The sequence below is a fragment of the Aphelocoma coerulescens genome, chromosome 19, assembly GCF_041296385.1.
Source record: "Aphelocoma coerulescens isolate FSJ_1873_10779 chromosome 19, UR_Acoe_1.0, whole genome shotgun sequence".
NCBI classification, from domain to species: Eukaryota; Metazoa; Chordata; class Aves; order Passeriformes; family Corvidae; genus Aphelocoma; species Aphelocoma coerulescens.
Window position 1 is genome coordinate 8,657,604 of NC_091032.1, and position 16,253 is coordinate 8,673,856.

Sequence of the window (16,253 nt, forward strand, 5' to 3'; positions counted from 1 at the left end):
CATGTCTGACTTCCAGGATTATTCTTACGTTTATAAACCTGAGAACTGTCAAGCTTTAGTGGGATGTTCCATGTTTGCACCACTGAAGACTCTTCCCAGCCAGTGTCTTCCTCCCATCAAACTGCCCGAGGAATGCATTTACCGCCAGAGCTGGACTGTGGGAAAGCTGGATTTGCTTCCTCCAGGCCCTGCCATGCCTTTCATCAAAGATGGGTATGACCACAAGGGGTTAAGCTTTGTGAGGTGCTCACTTTGCCACCCCTAAATATTTATTTTGTCAATCAGTAATGGGAATATTTGTATGTACTCTGTGTTTATACAACTGACAAGTGCCTTTAAAAATATCCTTCTGGTTAAACCTACTGCAGGAGACTCTCTTCTCAAAGAGCTTCTTAACTGTACATACATTTTATTTGTTGTCTCCTTTAAAGGTTTCCTGGGGAAGCTTAATGGTGCAAGTCCAGGTTTAATAAGTAATGAAGATGGTAACAATCAAGATAAATGTAAACTTGGGACCTTGTTTTTGCAGTGGTGTAGTTGGTACTGGAAGGGCTTAGTAGGTGGTGCTGCTGTTTCTTAAATTATTTTCTTAAGTAGCAGTAAACTCAGCTGTGCTGGGACTAGGAAAACATTTCCTGTGCCCTGTGCGACTGGGCCTGGTCACAGCAGAACTGCAGGGGACATTTCTGTACCCTGCATTTGGTAGGGATGGTCTTGCTGGCAGCTCCTCTTGAGGAAAAGATTTCTTTCTTTTTTTCTTCTGCATTAGTAGCTGGTATAAATGGATTAGGCAGCAAGGAGGTTGTGTATTTCTTGATAAAATTATATGAATATTAAATCTTGGATTAAATCCTGATGTTGCTTCTCTTAAGGCTACTCATAAGCAACATGTTTCCAGGTCTCATTAGCCTTACAAGTCTTTGGAGATACTCAGGTGCTTAGGAAAGAAAACGTTAAACATTTCCAGGTGATACTTTCCTCGTGGATTCAGCTGAATCTGCTGTCAATAGACCTGGTCTATTTTCTTAGTGTGTGTCAACACAACATGTAAATAAAACATGAATGAGAAAGGTGTCCTTTAGACTCCTTACAACCACAGAATTTATAATTTATTCTGACCACACTTGTTTCCTGGGAGCTTTGTGCAAAGGAAAAGACGAAAGGAGGCAGGGAGAGATTCCTTAACGGTGCTGTCAGCAGGAGTCCCGCAAAGTCATTTAGAACAAATGCTCTTGAAGTTCCTTAGGGAATGAAAATCTTGCTGTGGATTATGAAAGACTAGCTTAAAAAAGCAAATATTAATTAGGAAGGTCCTTCTTTAGAAATCTGAGTCTTAAACTTCAAACCCAGTATGTTGTGTACTTAAAGCCTTTCCTTCTCTTGTGGCTGCTGTCAGTGATGGGAGCACCTTGGATCAGGAGTACGGCCCTGCCTACACCCCACAGACCCATACTCCGTTTGGGATGCCCCCGAGCAGTGCCCCTCCCAGCAACAGCGGGGCTGGAATTCTCCCTTCTCCTTCCACCCCTCGCTTCCCAACTCCCAGAACACCAAGGACTCCCCGAACGCCCCGTGGAGCTGGCGGGCCTGCGAGTGCCCAGGGCTCAGTGAAATACGAGAACTCGGATTTGTACTCCCCCGCTTCCACGCCCTCCACGTGTCGGCCGCTGAATTCCGTGGAACCTGCGACGGTGCCTTCCATCCCCGAGGCACACAGCCTGTATGTGAATCTCATCCTCTCTGAGTCCGTCATGAATCTCTTCAAAGACTGCAACTTTGACAGCTGCTGCATTTGTGTTTGCAATATGAACATCAAAGGTGCTGATGTTGGAGTTTACATTCCTGATCCAACACAAGAGGCCCAGTATAGGTGTACCTGTGGTTTCAGTGCTGTTATGAATAGAAAATTTGGCAACAGTTCCGGGCTATTTCTTGAAGATGAGTTGGATATTCTGGGGCGAAACACGGAGTGTGGCAAAGAGGCAGAAAAACGCTTTGAAGCTCTCAGAGCTACTTCCATTGAACACGGCAGTGGAGGGCTGAAAGAACCCGAGAAACTGCCCGATGACTTGATACTGTTGCTGCAGGATCAATGCACCAACCTGTTCTCACCCTTTGGAGCAGCAGACCAAGACTCCATCCCCAAAGTTGGTGCTGTTAGCAACCTGGTACGTGTAGAAGAAAGGGATTGTTGCAATGACTGCTACTTAGCCTTGGAACATGGACGGCAGTTCATGGACAATATGTCAGGAGGGAAAGTTGATGAAGCACTTGTGAAAACTACTTGCTTGCACCACTGGTCAAAAAGAAACGGTAAATATTGAAAACAGCTTATTTTCTACTCGTCCCCTTGTTTGGGTTTTTGTTTCTGTAGGGTCGTTTTTGTGGTTTTCCTTTGTGGATTTTGAATGCTTCAGGCTGTTTTTGCCACCTGTGTGCTCGTACAAACTTCTCTTTGATGGTGTTCAGAATAAGCAGCCCTTCTATGTCCTGTGCTGATCACCAAGCAGAGTAAGGCCTTGGCTACCCTCAGTTGTAAATTCCCAATATATATCTAAAGTGTAACATGAGAGCACTGTCAATGTCCACAACACTTCACCGGGTTTATCCTTTAAAGAGCTGTTGGTGACTGGCTCTACAGAGGCTCTGGAATGATTGATGCCTGTAGGAAGTGCAGGGGGTTAAAGTGGTGACCGTATTGTCAAGGCCACTGTGGCAGAATCAAACAACAGCTCTGATTCAGTTGGCTTCCCCCCTTCTTTAAGGAGGAGAGGGGGGCAGTGGGTTAATGGCATATGTGGCAAAAAAAGCATTATTGTAGCCTTCACTGTATGTTGGGTCTGCCAGAAATCCTTGGATTTTTCCTTTGAGGGCCTGATTAATGATGCAGTGTCTCCTGGAGTACCCTTTATTATGTGTATTTGCTTACTGTTCTCTAATAGAATTTTCACATGGCAATTCTTAACAGGGTTAGGGTGAAAGATAAAGTTATGATTCACAGGTAGCTGCAATTCATAGTTGTAAGTGAAGATGAGGAGAACTCATGGGAGAACACGAGCCAGGTTCCTGTGTCTTGCTGGGGGATTAACTTGGAAAGCCCAGGCTGTAGATAAATTGATGTTTTCAGGCACCCAGGAGAAGACTCCGTGTTACTGTGACTTTGGTATTTGGGATAAAAAGATGCAAAGATACTTTAAAACAGAAGACTTGGAGATTGTAGCCATGCCAAATTTTGTGTCAGTTTTTCACTTTAAAGCCCTGTACCTGAAATGGCCCGGTGGTGGCTCTGGATGAAATGGGCTGAGTCTGCTCGAGGCTTCCCTCGACTTCTCTGAAATGAGCACTGGGTGGCAGCCTGCAAATCCGCCTTTGTTGGGAGGGACAATCTGGGAGTTTCAGGCTTCTACAACTTGTTTGGGGGTTGTGGGTTATTTTTATTTGGTTTGGTTTTTTTGTTTTTATTTTAGGATGTTTTCCCTTAGTTTAACTCATAAGATGGGAGCCCTTTCAATGGGAAAAGTTCTAGAGGAAAAAAAAAATTAGGGAAATAATCCATCTGTATATTTTGTCAGGGGAAGAGGGAGAACTGTAAATCCATGCATGCTCAACTTCATATATTCCAGCCTTTGGGTGGCCTGCACGTGTTTTTTAGAAGAGAGTGTTTAAGATGGAGCTGGTTTGGGACTGTGGGCTGTTGTGCAGCTGCCCTGACCACGTTTGTGTCCCCGCAGTGGTGGATGTGAGCATGCAGTGTTCCCAGGACATCCTCCGCATGCTGCTCTCGCTCCAGCCCGTGCTGCAGGACGCCATCCAGAAGAAGCGGACGGTCCGGTCCTGGGGGGTGCAGGGCCCCCTCACGTGGCAGCAGTTCCACAAAATGGCTGGGAGAGGCTCCTACGGTAATGGCTCCATGGAATCCGGCGGCTCCATGGAATCTCCTACCTCTGCTCCATCCAGCCCAACTCGGCGGCTGGTGCTGCTCAGCCCTATTGGAATTCTGAACAGCACTTGACCTTTCTTTAAACTAACGAGAGCTATTAGACAGAGGAGAATTCTTCTCTTTAGAAAAACAGAAAATATTTATATTCCTTAAAACAGGCAATGAATTAAAGATGTGCATTTAAAATTTACAACTTCAGTTGCACTGTTTGTATACACCTGACACTTCACCCAGTGAGGGACTGAAGTTGCAAAGATGGGTTTAATGTTAAAAACAGAGTAACTGCTCAGGTTTTTATACTCAAAATTCTTCTAGTCACCCCATTTTTATTACCCTAAAAATAGGGAGTTAACAATACTGATTTTGAAATGCTTGACACAGTGTGCTCTATTGCTCAGTCCTGTCAGAACTGTGTTCAAGAGCTGGGGTTATTCAGTGTCTTGTCTCTGATAAATGTTTGGAGTGGCCAACACGTGATGCATTTACAGATAGAAGGTGAATTTTGTGCACTCACGATTTAATGACTTCATTAGCATATGAGATTGATTTACCACTGTGTTACAAGAGTGACCTTTCACCAGCAGATCTCTTGTAGCTATATTTAGAACGTGGCAATTATACATTTACAGTACATGTAAATTCATGTTCTTAAGTTTGTTTCTTTCTCTGTCTCTTTACCCATTTGCTTAGAATATTTACATTTTTTCCGTCTTTGGTCCCTGATTGCTTTGGCTCTGTGGGAAAAGGCTTCCTGAACAGTGCAGATGTATTATTGATTGTCTGTGTACTGACAGAAATATAAAACACTGTGGAACTTCTTCTTGAGGCCCTGAGATATTTCAAATAAAAACAATCAGCTGATGGGTTTTTTGCAGAGGGTTGGATCCTACACTTTGGATCTGTAAAATGAGAACTATTCCATTGATAGCCAGTGCTCCTTCCTGTGAGATGCTGGGAACACCAAAGGCTGTTCTAGTCATGTTTCCTTGAAGTTAATTTTAAGCTTTCTGCTTAAAAACATGTCTTGCTTTTCCAGGAACCGATGAGTCCCCGGAACCACTGCCAATCCCAACATTTTTGCTGGGATATGATTACGATTTCCTGGTGCTGTCTCCATTTGCATTGCCCTACTGGGAGAGGCTGATGCTGGAACCTTACGGATCTCAGCGAGACGTTGCTTATGTTGTGGTGTGCCCGGAGAACGAGGCTCTGCTCAATGGAGCCAAAAGCTTCTTTAGGGATCTGACTGCAATATACGAGGTACAGGATTTGTGGCAGTTTGTAGTGAAATGGATTTGGGAAAGGCTGTTTCTAATACGTGCTCATAAGGACTTATCAGGCTTGTCGGAGCTGATAGCGACGCCTGCTCAGAATGCTATCTGGGAAAGCTGCTCGGAGGGATTTTAGGAATGGGCACTTGGAAGATAAGGGCTGTTCGTGCTGCTCCCCGTTCCTTTCAGTATTCGCCGTTTCCATCCGATAAACGCCACCCGGTGGCACAGCTCCGCATTGCCACGCTAATTGTGTTACCTCCATTTAATTAATTAATTACATGCTTGTACTGCTTGGATTGGGATGAAGATTAGAGTAGGTGATTATCAACCTGGTTTGCTTGCATTTGGGAAAACGCTGAAAATAAGCCATAAAATCACTATTCAACATTTCCTACTGGTGGAATTCTAGAATTATAATGTTACTTTGGAATATTGTGAATAAACGGAGAGTTTATATATATAAATATATACATATATGATATCCTTTGTGTGATATTTAACAGCTTTTAAGGCTTTTTTTTACCTTTTTTGCAGTCCTGCAGGCTTGGTCAGCACAGACCTATCTGTAAGTTACTGCCTGATGGGATCATGAGGGTTGGACCTACAGCCTCCAAGAAGCTCTCGGAGAAGCTAGTCACAGAGTGGTTCTCACAGACAGCCAATGCCAACAACGAGGCATTCTCCAAACTCAAACTCTACGCTCAAGTTTGCAGATATGAGCTGGGTATGACCTTTTTTTTGATATTCCTTATTTCATACGATTGCCACTTACTCCTTTGTATTAGAGAAGAAGGAATTGTAGCTTGTTGTCTTATTGATTGGGGCAGTTTTCTGGTTTTAAGCTGTATTTGAATATGTGCTAAAATGGCCTCTTACCATCCAGCAGTGCCCTTAGGGAATGGCAGTGTGGCTGCCTGACAGGGACTTTGGTTGTCTTCTTGTATTGGTGACTTTGATCCTGAAGCAGTGATTTGGAAATTTAATGCGGGTATTTTAATTTAAGAGGTAAAACATATGCTCAAGGTTTGCTCTGTGTTGTGAGAACCGTAGACTTCCACAGGTGACGTAAGCATCAAAACAGCTGCAATATAAAATTTATGCTTTTTTTCCCTGGTTTTAGGTCCTTATCTTGCTTCTCAGCCTTTGGACAATTCTTTACTTTCCCAAACAAACCTGGTCCCTCCCTCCAGCCAGGCAGCCTCTGCTCTGCCTCCAGTGACAGCCCCTGCTGCAAATCCCAACACTCCGTCGTCAGCTCCTGCAGCTCCCACCAGCAGCACCATCACAGTGACCTCCACCAGTGCCATGTCCTCTGCAGCCACTACAGCCAACTCCACCCTGACCACCACTGCCCCATCCTCCTCCTCTGCCAGTCTGGGCAGTGGCATTCCAACGAGCAAGCCTTCCTCATTCCCACCTTTCAGCAATATGAACAATACCACTCCTGCCTCCCTGCCTGCCCAGGCTGCACCGGTCCCAAATGGGCAAACTGGGGGGCAGCAGCAACAGCCAACACTGCAAACAGCAGGGATGTCTGGAGACACGGCTGCAGCACCTGCACAGCCCCATCCAGAGGTTTCTGAAAGGTAGGGAACTGCAATCACACCTGCACCTGAAAAGTCAGCTCAACTAATGTGAACTTATGAATGCACTTTCACCCCATCAATAAAAATCCTGTAATTATTTTCACCAAGCTGCTTTGTAGGGAGAATGAGAGTTCTGTTGTGGTGGAGCCGAACCTTTTGGTTCCACTTGTAGCTGCAGTTCTAATTGCATCTCACTGTCTGCTCTGGTACAAAAATAAACTTCCTTTTTTTTCTTCTCTCTCTAAAGAGAGAAAATTCACCAAACTACTCACTTCAATATTTTAAAGGGCTGGGGAAGGAGGGGGAGATGGATAATTGGCACCATCTTAGAGTTCTATTTTCTATACTCAAAGTTAGAGTGGTGAAGACAGCTCTTACTGTAGATATTCTTGTTCCTCAGTTAAGCAGTAGTTGAGCTGTTGAGCTGCTGTAATAAAAAAGGCTAAAGGAAAGAAAAGGGATTCAGGGTTACTGATAAGCTCCCACACAAAAATGACATAAAAGGACTGTTTCTTACACCACAGTTGACTCAAAGGTCTTTCAGATTAATAATTGACAATTTGATCTAGTTTTGAAGTGGAACCAAATCTTTATAAAACTCAGCTGTTTGTAACTGGTTTCAAAATTTCATTTCCAGCACTATGGATCGTGATAAAGTCGGAGTCCCCACAGATGGAGATTCACATGCTATCACCTATCCACCTGCAATTGTAGTTTACATAATTGATCCTTTCACATATGAAAAAAAGGATGAGAACAGTAGCTCATCTAGTTTGTGGACACTTGGACTTCTGCGCTGCTTTCTAGAGATGGTTCAGGTTCTTCCTCCCAACATCAAGAACATCATTTCTGTGCAGGTGAGCCAACAGAAACAAACAGAGTATCCTTGGCTTCGGCTGTGTTTTGGGAGCAATAACACCCTCAAGGTGGAAGTTTCATTTCCTTTGCAAACATTACTTACAGGTCTCCAGCTGTTAAATCATTAGGTTATAGCTTTTAGAGCAGTTTGGGTGCTATTAACCAAAGCTGAATCCTGTTGTACATTCCAAATTCACCAGTCTTATCTCAGAGGAAATGTAGTGCCCACTCCAATGATGAGTGAAGCATAGGGAAGCTGCTGGTCCTGTACTGGAATCTGCTGCAATTCTAACCCTGCTGGGCTGTAGGCAGAGCTCCTTCCAGCAGGAGCTGCAGGACCAGTTAACAGAGGGCAGCTTTTTGGAGGGATCATTAAGCTTCTCTTCTAAACAAATTATTTTTTCCTCTGAACACAGTTTCGATGAGAATAATTTCTTGAAATCCCATGGGGCTTTAGAAGAATTGGAAGAAATTTGACTGCAAAGTAAAATTCAAAAAGCAATGTACCAAGTACTGTGTCAAAAGCCATTTAATGTATTGATGAAACAATGATTTATTTATTTTCTCCTCTCCTCTGTTCTAGATTGTCCCATGTCAGTACCTGCTCCAGCCTGTGAAACACGAGGACCGGCAGATTTACACTCAGCATTTAAAATCTTTGGCATTTTCAGCTTTCACTCAGTGTCGGAGACCTCTCCCAACTTCCACCAACGTGAAAACCTTAACTGGCTTTGGCCCGGGTTTAGCCATGGAAACTGCTCTTAGGAGCCCTGATGTGAGTATTGTTAATGGGATTGTGGAATTAGCCAGATCAGAGAAAGGTCTCTGCTTATCAACCAACCATCTTTCATGTTAGGAATAACCAAACTTCATTATCTGTTCTGTCATCTTTCTAGAGACCTGAGTGTATTCGACTCTACACCCCTCCTTTTATACTGGCTCCAGTAAAGGACAAGCAAACAGAGCTGGGAGAAACCTTTGGAGAAGCTGGCCAGAAGTATAATGTGCTTTTTGTGGGCTACTGTTTGTCTCATGATCAGAGGTGGCTGCTTGCATCCTGTACAGACCTCTATGGAGAGCAGTTAGAAACTTGCATAATTAATATTGATGTACCAAACAGGTAAGAACCCAGCTATTTAATTCATTTTTAGCAAGTGTATTTTCTTTCACTCCCCTTGAAGAATTGGATTGGGTTTGGTGCTGTAAGAATAACTGACTTTTGTAGACTTGCTGTGTTGTAAAACTGGCTAAAGCAGATGAATATTTTCCCTATTATGTGTATATTGTTTTCAGTTAAATTTCTAGAAGACTGTTGTTTAGTTTCATGTGATTCTTGAGTGTTATTGTGTGTGCGTTCATTCTTTCCCTCCTCACTTACTGGCTTTTAAGGTCAGTTTTTGAATGTGATTAATTTAAAATACCCAAAAAACCTGAAGTTGCTGCTGATGGACTGCAATACCAACGCTCTTGGGTCCTGTGAATGTTCGGGTTAATACAAAAAAGTTCTAAATGTGGCATTAAAAACTTGTTGCAGGTGGGTTTTAGCTTTGTTTTCCCTTCTTTCTTAACTCTAGAGCTCGCAGGAAAAAGGGTTCTGCCCGCAGACTTGGTCTCCAGAAACTCTGGGAATGGTGCTTGGGACTTGTGCAGATGAGCTCTTTGCCATGGAGAGTTGTAATTGGCCGCTTAGGGAGAATAGGACATGGGGAATTAAAAGGTAACAGTAGCATTTTTTGGAGTCTAAAGCTTTAATTTTTCAGTAATATCAAGTGTCTATCCCTGTTTCTGGAAAAAAACCTAAATAATGGCATTTCCACCCTCAGACTGGAGCTGTTTGCTGAGCCGCCGGAACCTGCAGTCCCTCAGCAAGAGGCTGAAGGACATGTGCAGGATGTGTGGGATCTCTGCCGCAGACTCCCCCAGCATTCTCAGTGCTTGCTTGGTGGCCATGGAACCCCAGGGATCCTTCATTATTATGCCAGGTATTTGGGAAACTCTCTCTTTCTCTTTTTGGCACGAGAAAGAACAGTTCAGGCTTTGCAAAACTAAGGAAATGCTTGATTTCTCTCCCAAAGATTCTGTATCCACCGGCTCTGTGTTTGGGCGCAGCACCACCCTGAACATGCAAACGTCTCAGCTGAACACACCCCAGGACACGTCCTGCACTCACATCCTGGTGTTCCCCACGTCTGCATCTGTGCAAGTGGCATCATCCACTTACACCACTGAGAACCTGGATCTGGCCTTTAACACAAACAATGGTTTGTACTTTGGATTTGTTCTTGCCTTCTAAAAACTCCTTGTCACTCCCCCTATAATAAGAATAAACTGTTCATTCTAAGAAACCATTTAGTTAGAATAATTTCCTAAGAACAATTTCCATTTCTATGGAAATTCACTTTTTTTCTGAATGTATCATCACGTTCTGTACATAGTGAAACTGTGGGAATTCACTGGTTTTGTTCTTTTTCAAGATGGAGCAGATGGAATGGGAATCTTTGACTTGTTAGACACTGGAGATGATCTTGATCCTGATATTATAAATATTCTTCCTGCATCTCCTGGTGGATCCCCTGTGCATTCTCCAGGGTCCCACTACCCCCATGGAGGTGATATGGGCAAGGTAAATATTGGAGTAAATACCGTTTTGTGTGTGTGTTTTGTCTGTTTTTTCTCCATCTGTTAATTTCCTTTTGTGGAATGAAAGATGTTGAAACACTTGGATATTGGATTGTCACGTCATGCTTGGATATTTCAAAATGTTTTGTGTTTCAGAAGCTACAGATAATTTCTATTAAATTTGTGCCCTCCTAATCTGAAACCATTGCCTGTTGTGTTCCAGGGTCAAGGCACAGATCGATTGCTTTCCACAGAATCTCATGATGAAGTAACAAATATACTGCAGCAGCCACTGGCCCTCGGTTATTTTGTGTCAACTGCCAAAGCAGGTCCATTGCCTGACTGGTTTTGGTCAGCGTGTCCTCAAGCACAAAATCAGTGTCCCTTGTTTCTTAAGGTACTGTACTGGCACAGAGACTTGTGCAGCCTGAGGGATCTGGGGGTGAAAGCTGTTCTGGTGAAACCAAAGTCAGTGCCTGTCTCTGGAAATAGTCCTGCTTTTGCTTCAGGAGAGGCCAGGTGTGAAACTTTTGAGATTTGGCTGTTTGGAAGGTTCTGCCTTGCTCGTGGTTTCTTCTTGGTAGTCTGGACTCTTTTTGCCGGCTTTATGCTCCAGGATTTTGTAAGAACAGGCTGAGTTCCTGGACAGAGCTCTGGTTAAGGCTGGACTCTGGTGGGGACTGGTGGTAGAAAAGGAGGTACACAGTGCAATGCAGTACCTCAGTTGCACTGGGTAAAATAAGGAATCTCTTTCTGTATTGCACAAAGCATAAAAGCTGTTTTTTCAAAGTTGACTTTGCCAAGTTATGGCCCTTGTATCATCTGTCTGGGCATTGTCTGAGCCCCTTATCTCCTTATGGCACAAGCAAGACATACTTGGCACATTTAAGGCCATACATTGGGATACAGAGAAACTTTCTGTATTAACAAATCAGCATCTCTAATACTGTGCTTTGTTTTCTTATGATACAGATATATCTTCTGCAGCCTTGTTTATGTATGGATTAGCAGTTCCTCTTGGCCTAAGCTCAGCTGTGGCTTTGGTATAGGTTATTATTTTGAAGAGGGGATTTATTATTTACACTAAGCAGCTCTATATATGAAATATAAATAGACCAGGCCTATGGAAAATAACTAAACTTCCAAGTCTGTGTGTTATTAGACATCTTGGGCCACTTGAGTTGCTTTTTTAATAATCACTTAATGTAGGAAAGGGATTAAAAAACCCACTAAAATATATTGCACTACTCGCACTGTGCTTTTAGGAGAGATCTGTGTGAGAGAATATAACGGAAGACCTTATATTCTGATAATTCCTGAACTTGTTGATGGCCTAAGGATAAGATTTGTTTTGGCTTGTGTGTCAGACAGAGAAGGAGACTGCAGGCTGCAACAATATGGGGGAAGGAAATACGGTGTAGTTGATCAGGCAGTAACTTCTGGCTTCCTTCTTCCTTCCTCAGGCCTCTTTGCACCTCCACGTGCCTTCAGTGCAATCAGACGAGCTACTCCACAGTAAACACTCCCATCCACTTGATTCTAATCAAACTTCTGATGTGCTCAGGTATTTATCATTGATCACTTGCAAAAATATTGTGCATTTAATTTTAAATGCTGCTGCAGGGAAGCTGCATGTTTGTTTTTCCTGCTCTGAGTTTTTTTCTTTGCACAGCTGATACCCTCAGTGCAGATAAATTGCTGTGCTTTAAGTGATTAAGTGTCACAGAACAGTGGAATTAAAACCAAACATTTCTAAGCCCTTCTTTAACTAATCAGTGTTTGAAAATGTTTGAAAAACAATGAGTTCCTCAAACTAGAAGAGAGTTTGAGGTCTAACACAGAAGACAGTAATAGTTAAGCAAGAACATTGCATGGCAATCTCATGGAAAATCAGAAATGCTGAAGGACGGGAGCCCAGACCAATGTAAACATTGGATAGTAATTGAGAAAACATCAGATTTTTTTTTCTGTTTTTTTTTTTTTAATGTGAACCTCTTTATATGAATTAAGCATAGACTATTACAATGATAGTTTTCCACTGAAAGCAAGTTTAGCTCTGAACTGCTTGTACTAATTCAGAAGACATGTTATTTCTGAATGTTAACAAACCTATTTTACGTTTTGAAGCCAAAGAAAGTGGGTTATAGTAAATTAGGGCTGTAAAGTTGTGCTGAGAAAATGTGTTGACCTGACAGAAGGCTGTTTGTTTTCAGGTTTGTTCTGGAACAGTACAATGCACTCTCCTGGCTAACCTGTGATCCTGCAACCCAGGACAGACGGTCATGTCTCCCAATTCATTTTGTGGTGCTGAATCAGTTGTATAACTTTATCATGAATATGCTGTGATCTTCATCTGAATTTTGCAAGACAAAAATGAGGAAAAGGGATATTTCACTGCAGGACTAAGTTATAATTCTTCTCAGTGCAAGTTGTTTGTGATGGGGTATGAATCTTGTTACTTCCAGCAAATATTGTTTTGACTTGTGAGAGGGGCACCCATCGCCCTGCTGTCTTTGAGTCACTGACTATGGGGGACACTTCAGAATGATGATCAGAAAGTGTATTATAACATTTTTAGTAGCAAAATTAACCATTTTTCCCCAGCCACAGTATTTGTGAAGAGTAATGAGCCATAGTACCCAGTCATGGTTAATGAATTTTAAAAGCATGGAGATGAGAAGAAACATGAGGAACAATTAAGTTTCAACCTATGGCTTCAGAACATCAAGATGTTCTTGTATTGGATTATAGTACTTAGTATTCAAAAATGCCTGCATCTCTTATTTATTGTAAGTTTTTAAATGTATAAATTGTCTTATATTTCTTAACCTCTTTTATAAAAATTTTCCTAGAAGGTTTATACTGCCTTCTTGCTTTAAAGCAATTGGTCTAAAATATATGTAATCGTCTTAATTAAAAGTTGCAGTAGGTTGCTTTTAGAGTATTATTTTTTTGTAAGGGGTGGGTGGGGACAGTAAATTTGTATTGTCTTGATGTACAGTTTAATGGGGATAGAGGGGTTAATGTCCATACCATTGTGTGTGGGGGATTTACAGCTAAGCTGTAGTTGCAGAGTACATGTACAGTAATGAAGTTCACTGTGTTTATATAAATTGAAAAGGTACTGGGTCTTACAGCATTTTATATCACACCTTTACAGAGTAACAATGGCAATATATAAGTGATATTGTAGGTGGTTTAACTTGTAGTGAGAATAAAACGAATAAACTCTTCAATTGAAGTTTGTGTTATGGTTCAGGGCTGTGGCTAGATTCTCAGATCCGCTTCCAGGACACAAGTTTTAATATCACAAGAATATCTCTTGTGCATTGTTGCTCCCTGGATATTCTTGGCACTGTGCTCATTGCATTGTTTGCTTCCACATTTGTCATAAAATGCGAATCTGAGGCGGAACACACAGAAAACTCTGACCTTATCCAAAGTCTCCTGCCAGGCTGAAATTTAGCCCAGCTCTAGCCATTTTACAAATGCAAAAATAGTCAATCTTGAATTTAAGATTGGTGTGTGTTTAACTAAAATGTGGTGTATATAGATCCTCAGTGAATTCTGGTATTCAGATTTTATTCCACTAGTAAAAAAACAGCACGAAACCCTGAACATTTTCCTTTTCCATGTATTTTTGGCACTGTGGTGAAGGTCCCAAGTATCAGTGTATGGCCTTCCCCATATCCCGTTTCCAGGCTCTGGCTGGGGCATGTGCCAAGGAGGCTTTGCCCTCCCCAAGGAAGGGACTGACAAACCACAAGGCTTTCCTAAATGTCTCCCTCTATCTCCAGTCACCATTTTTTCTCAGTAGTTTCCTTCCTTTTTCCTAGCACATGCCAAATGTCTGGTACTGCTCTAAAATAGCCCCTACGGGTGCTGACGAGCAGCTGCAGATGCTTTTTCTGGGTTCCTTATCTGACTGCCAGATGAAAAACTGAACTCCTGCAGCGCTCCTGGGAGCCTGTCACTATAACTCAAGTCCTGGGTCTTAATACTGTCTGTCTCGCTGGTTTAAACCTGTAAAGGAGCAAGTTTTAAGATCCATCTGTGCACCTGCTGTTAGCCCTCTACAAGGAAGAATTTGCTTGCATTTACCAAACTTACTGTGTTCATGAAAATCTCGTTTCGTAAATGCAAAAGACCTGCCTGAGGTGATTTTTTTCGTATGAACAGTCTCACTGAATTGTGTACATACAATATTAGCAACTTTTTTGGTTTTGTATAAAGAAGTTGTACAATTGGTGATGAGAATTTTCAGTCATTTCTTCAGAACAACATGAGTGCAATCAGAAGTTAGCATATTTTGATAAATAGAGTTAAAAACTGGGTCTGTCCATGACTTTATCTCGGTAATGCACCACAGATTAAACGGCACATTATTGTCTTACAGAAGGTTTTTTTCTCATTTGGTTGACATTTTTGAAGTGGAAAAGTGCTCCTAAAACTGGAATTTTCAAAGTGTATGTCCTTTTTATTTTGAGCTTTGTTGCTAAGTGGTTATTTCTAACCCTGGCTCAGTTAACCAAGTTCCAAGGGCTGGGTTTTGGTGTGGCTTTGTTTGTGTTCAATCTGACTTGTATTCCTAAAGGTAAGTGAATCAGCTGCCTGAATGTTGGTGTAACTGTATTCTGTTACCTGGACCAGCCGTCCGTGTGAAACTCCTACTGTGAAAGCTGCCAGTTTCCCACTCCTCCCCCCATCAAATGCAATTAAAGTAAATTATAATATTATAACCACTATAAAAGATTAGAAGGGCCATTTCTGGAGTGATAGTCACAGCCGGCAATGTACATATCGAACCTGCCAGCACCACGGAGCCAACTACTATATTGGGCATACTTTTTTGTTAGCTACTTTCATTTAACTATTTTAAGTGCACATAATAGCTGGTTTATAAATAAAATTGTCACAATCCAATAAGTCGAGGTTGTTTAGCAAGTACAAGCTTAAATAGTTGAAAATTTCAGCTACAGCTTTTCAAAATGGTCTTGCAAGAAAATGTTGTTCCTGTCAGTGCATTAAGTAGCTGTGGAGGTTTATCTCTTCCAATGAAAGAAGAAGCTGAGAAGCTTCCATTCCAATTAAAAATACATGTTTTAACCCAGATATTACTGCATTTAAGCCTTTTAGTCACCTTTGATTCACTATTATTTGAATTAGTTTTCTGAAAACTGTTGCTAGACCAGCAAGGCCACCAGCCATACTTGTAACAACCCTCACATTTTAAAAGTAGCTGTAACATTTAGATCTTTCTAACATTCTCTGAAATAATTAAAGATAAATGGATTTATATTTAAATCCTCAGCTATGTTCTTACTTAGCTGTCAGTTATGGCGCAGATTATTGTATTTCTATATTTACCTCTGATGGTAATTTTAACTTTGTGTGTTGCTATGAAGACTTGCTGATGTCTTTAATCAAGCACTATTTGTTAATACTGTAATATCAAAATATTATGTTGCATTATTTTAAGGCTTTCAAAAATAAGAGTAAAACATTTTAAAAAAAATGCTATTGCACCATATAATTTGCTGCACAACAGTATGGCACCGCATATCAGTCTGTTGGGATAGTAACGCTGCATCAACCTTGGTTTTGATCTGGGTTTCTCTGGAGAATTCATTAATGGGGTGACATTGTACGTTACTGTCTCGCAACCTCCAGCTGGGAAGGTGGTTTTGTTTTATTATTATTTTTTAATTTTTTTTTTTTTTTTTTTAAAAGGGCCCAGGACTATGCTTCATACTTAAAGGGTTTTTTTATTATTATTTGTGGGTGTACTTTTTATTTTCAGTGGAGTAAAGCTTAATTTACAGTAAAACTGGATTTGGGACCTACCACAATCCTCAGGGTCACTTTTTCAGGATGCTACTCATCGAGCTTTAGGTTTTTCCGAGTCAACTGGACGTGAGGACCTTGCCGAGCGCTGGCTTGGGATGCCGCAGCCTGTGGCCTCGTGACTGGACATGT

At 41.8% G+C, this 16,253-nt stretch overlaps 1 protein-coding gene across 1 annotated transcript in view; it reads left to right on the plus strand.

Annotated features, from left to right (window-relative positions):
• MED13 (mediator complex subunit 13) overlaps window positions 1–14,422 on the plus strand; it is a 50,330-nt gene extending 35,908 nt beyond the window's left edge. Inside the window, exons 15-30 of the mRNA XM_069033713.1 lie at window positions 17–213; window positions 1,397–2,313; window positions 3,732–3,899; window positions 4,977–5,200; window positions 5,749–5,938; window positions 6,335–6,800; window positions 7,438–7,657; window positions 8,242–8,433; window positions 8,555–8,778; window positions 9,233–9,375; window positions 9,482–9,640; window positions 9,734–9,919; window positions 10,133–10,281; window positions 10,501–10,674; window positions 11,741–11,841; window positions 12,491–14,422. Of these exons, the coding sequence (XP_068889814.1) occupies window positions 17–213; window positions 1,397–2,313; window positions 3,732–3,899; window positions 4,977–5,200; window positions 5,749–5,938; window positions 6,335–6,800; window positions 7,438–7,657; window positions 8,242–8,433; window positions 8,555–8,778; window positions 9,233–9,375; window positions 9,482–9,640; window positions 9,734–9,919; window positions 10,133–10,281; window positions 10,501–10,674; window positions 11,741–11,841; window positions 12,491–12,623 (3,843 nt within the window). The 3' untranslated portion in view covers window positions 12,624–14,422. The remainder of the gene's footprint in view (window positions 1–16; window positions 214–1,396; window positions 2,314–3,731; window positions 3,900–4,976; window positions 5,201–5,748; window positions 5,939–6,334; window positions 6,801–7,437; window positions 7,658–8,241; window positions 8,434–8,554; window positions 8,779–9,232; window positions 9,376–9,481; window positions 9,641–9,733; window positions 9,920–10,132; window positions 10,282–10,500; window positions 10,675–11,740; window positions 11,842–12,490) is intronic.
• Window positions 14,423–16,253: the final 1,831 nt, after the last annotated feature.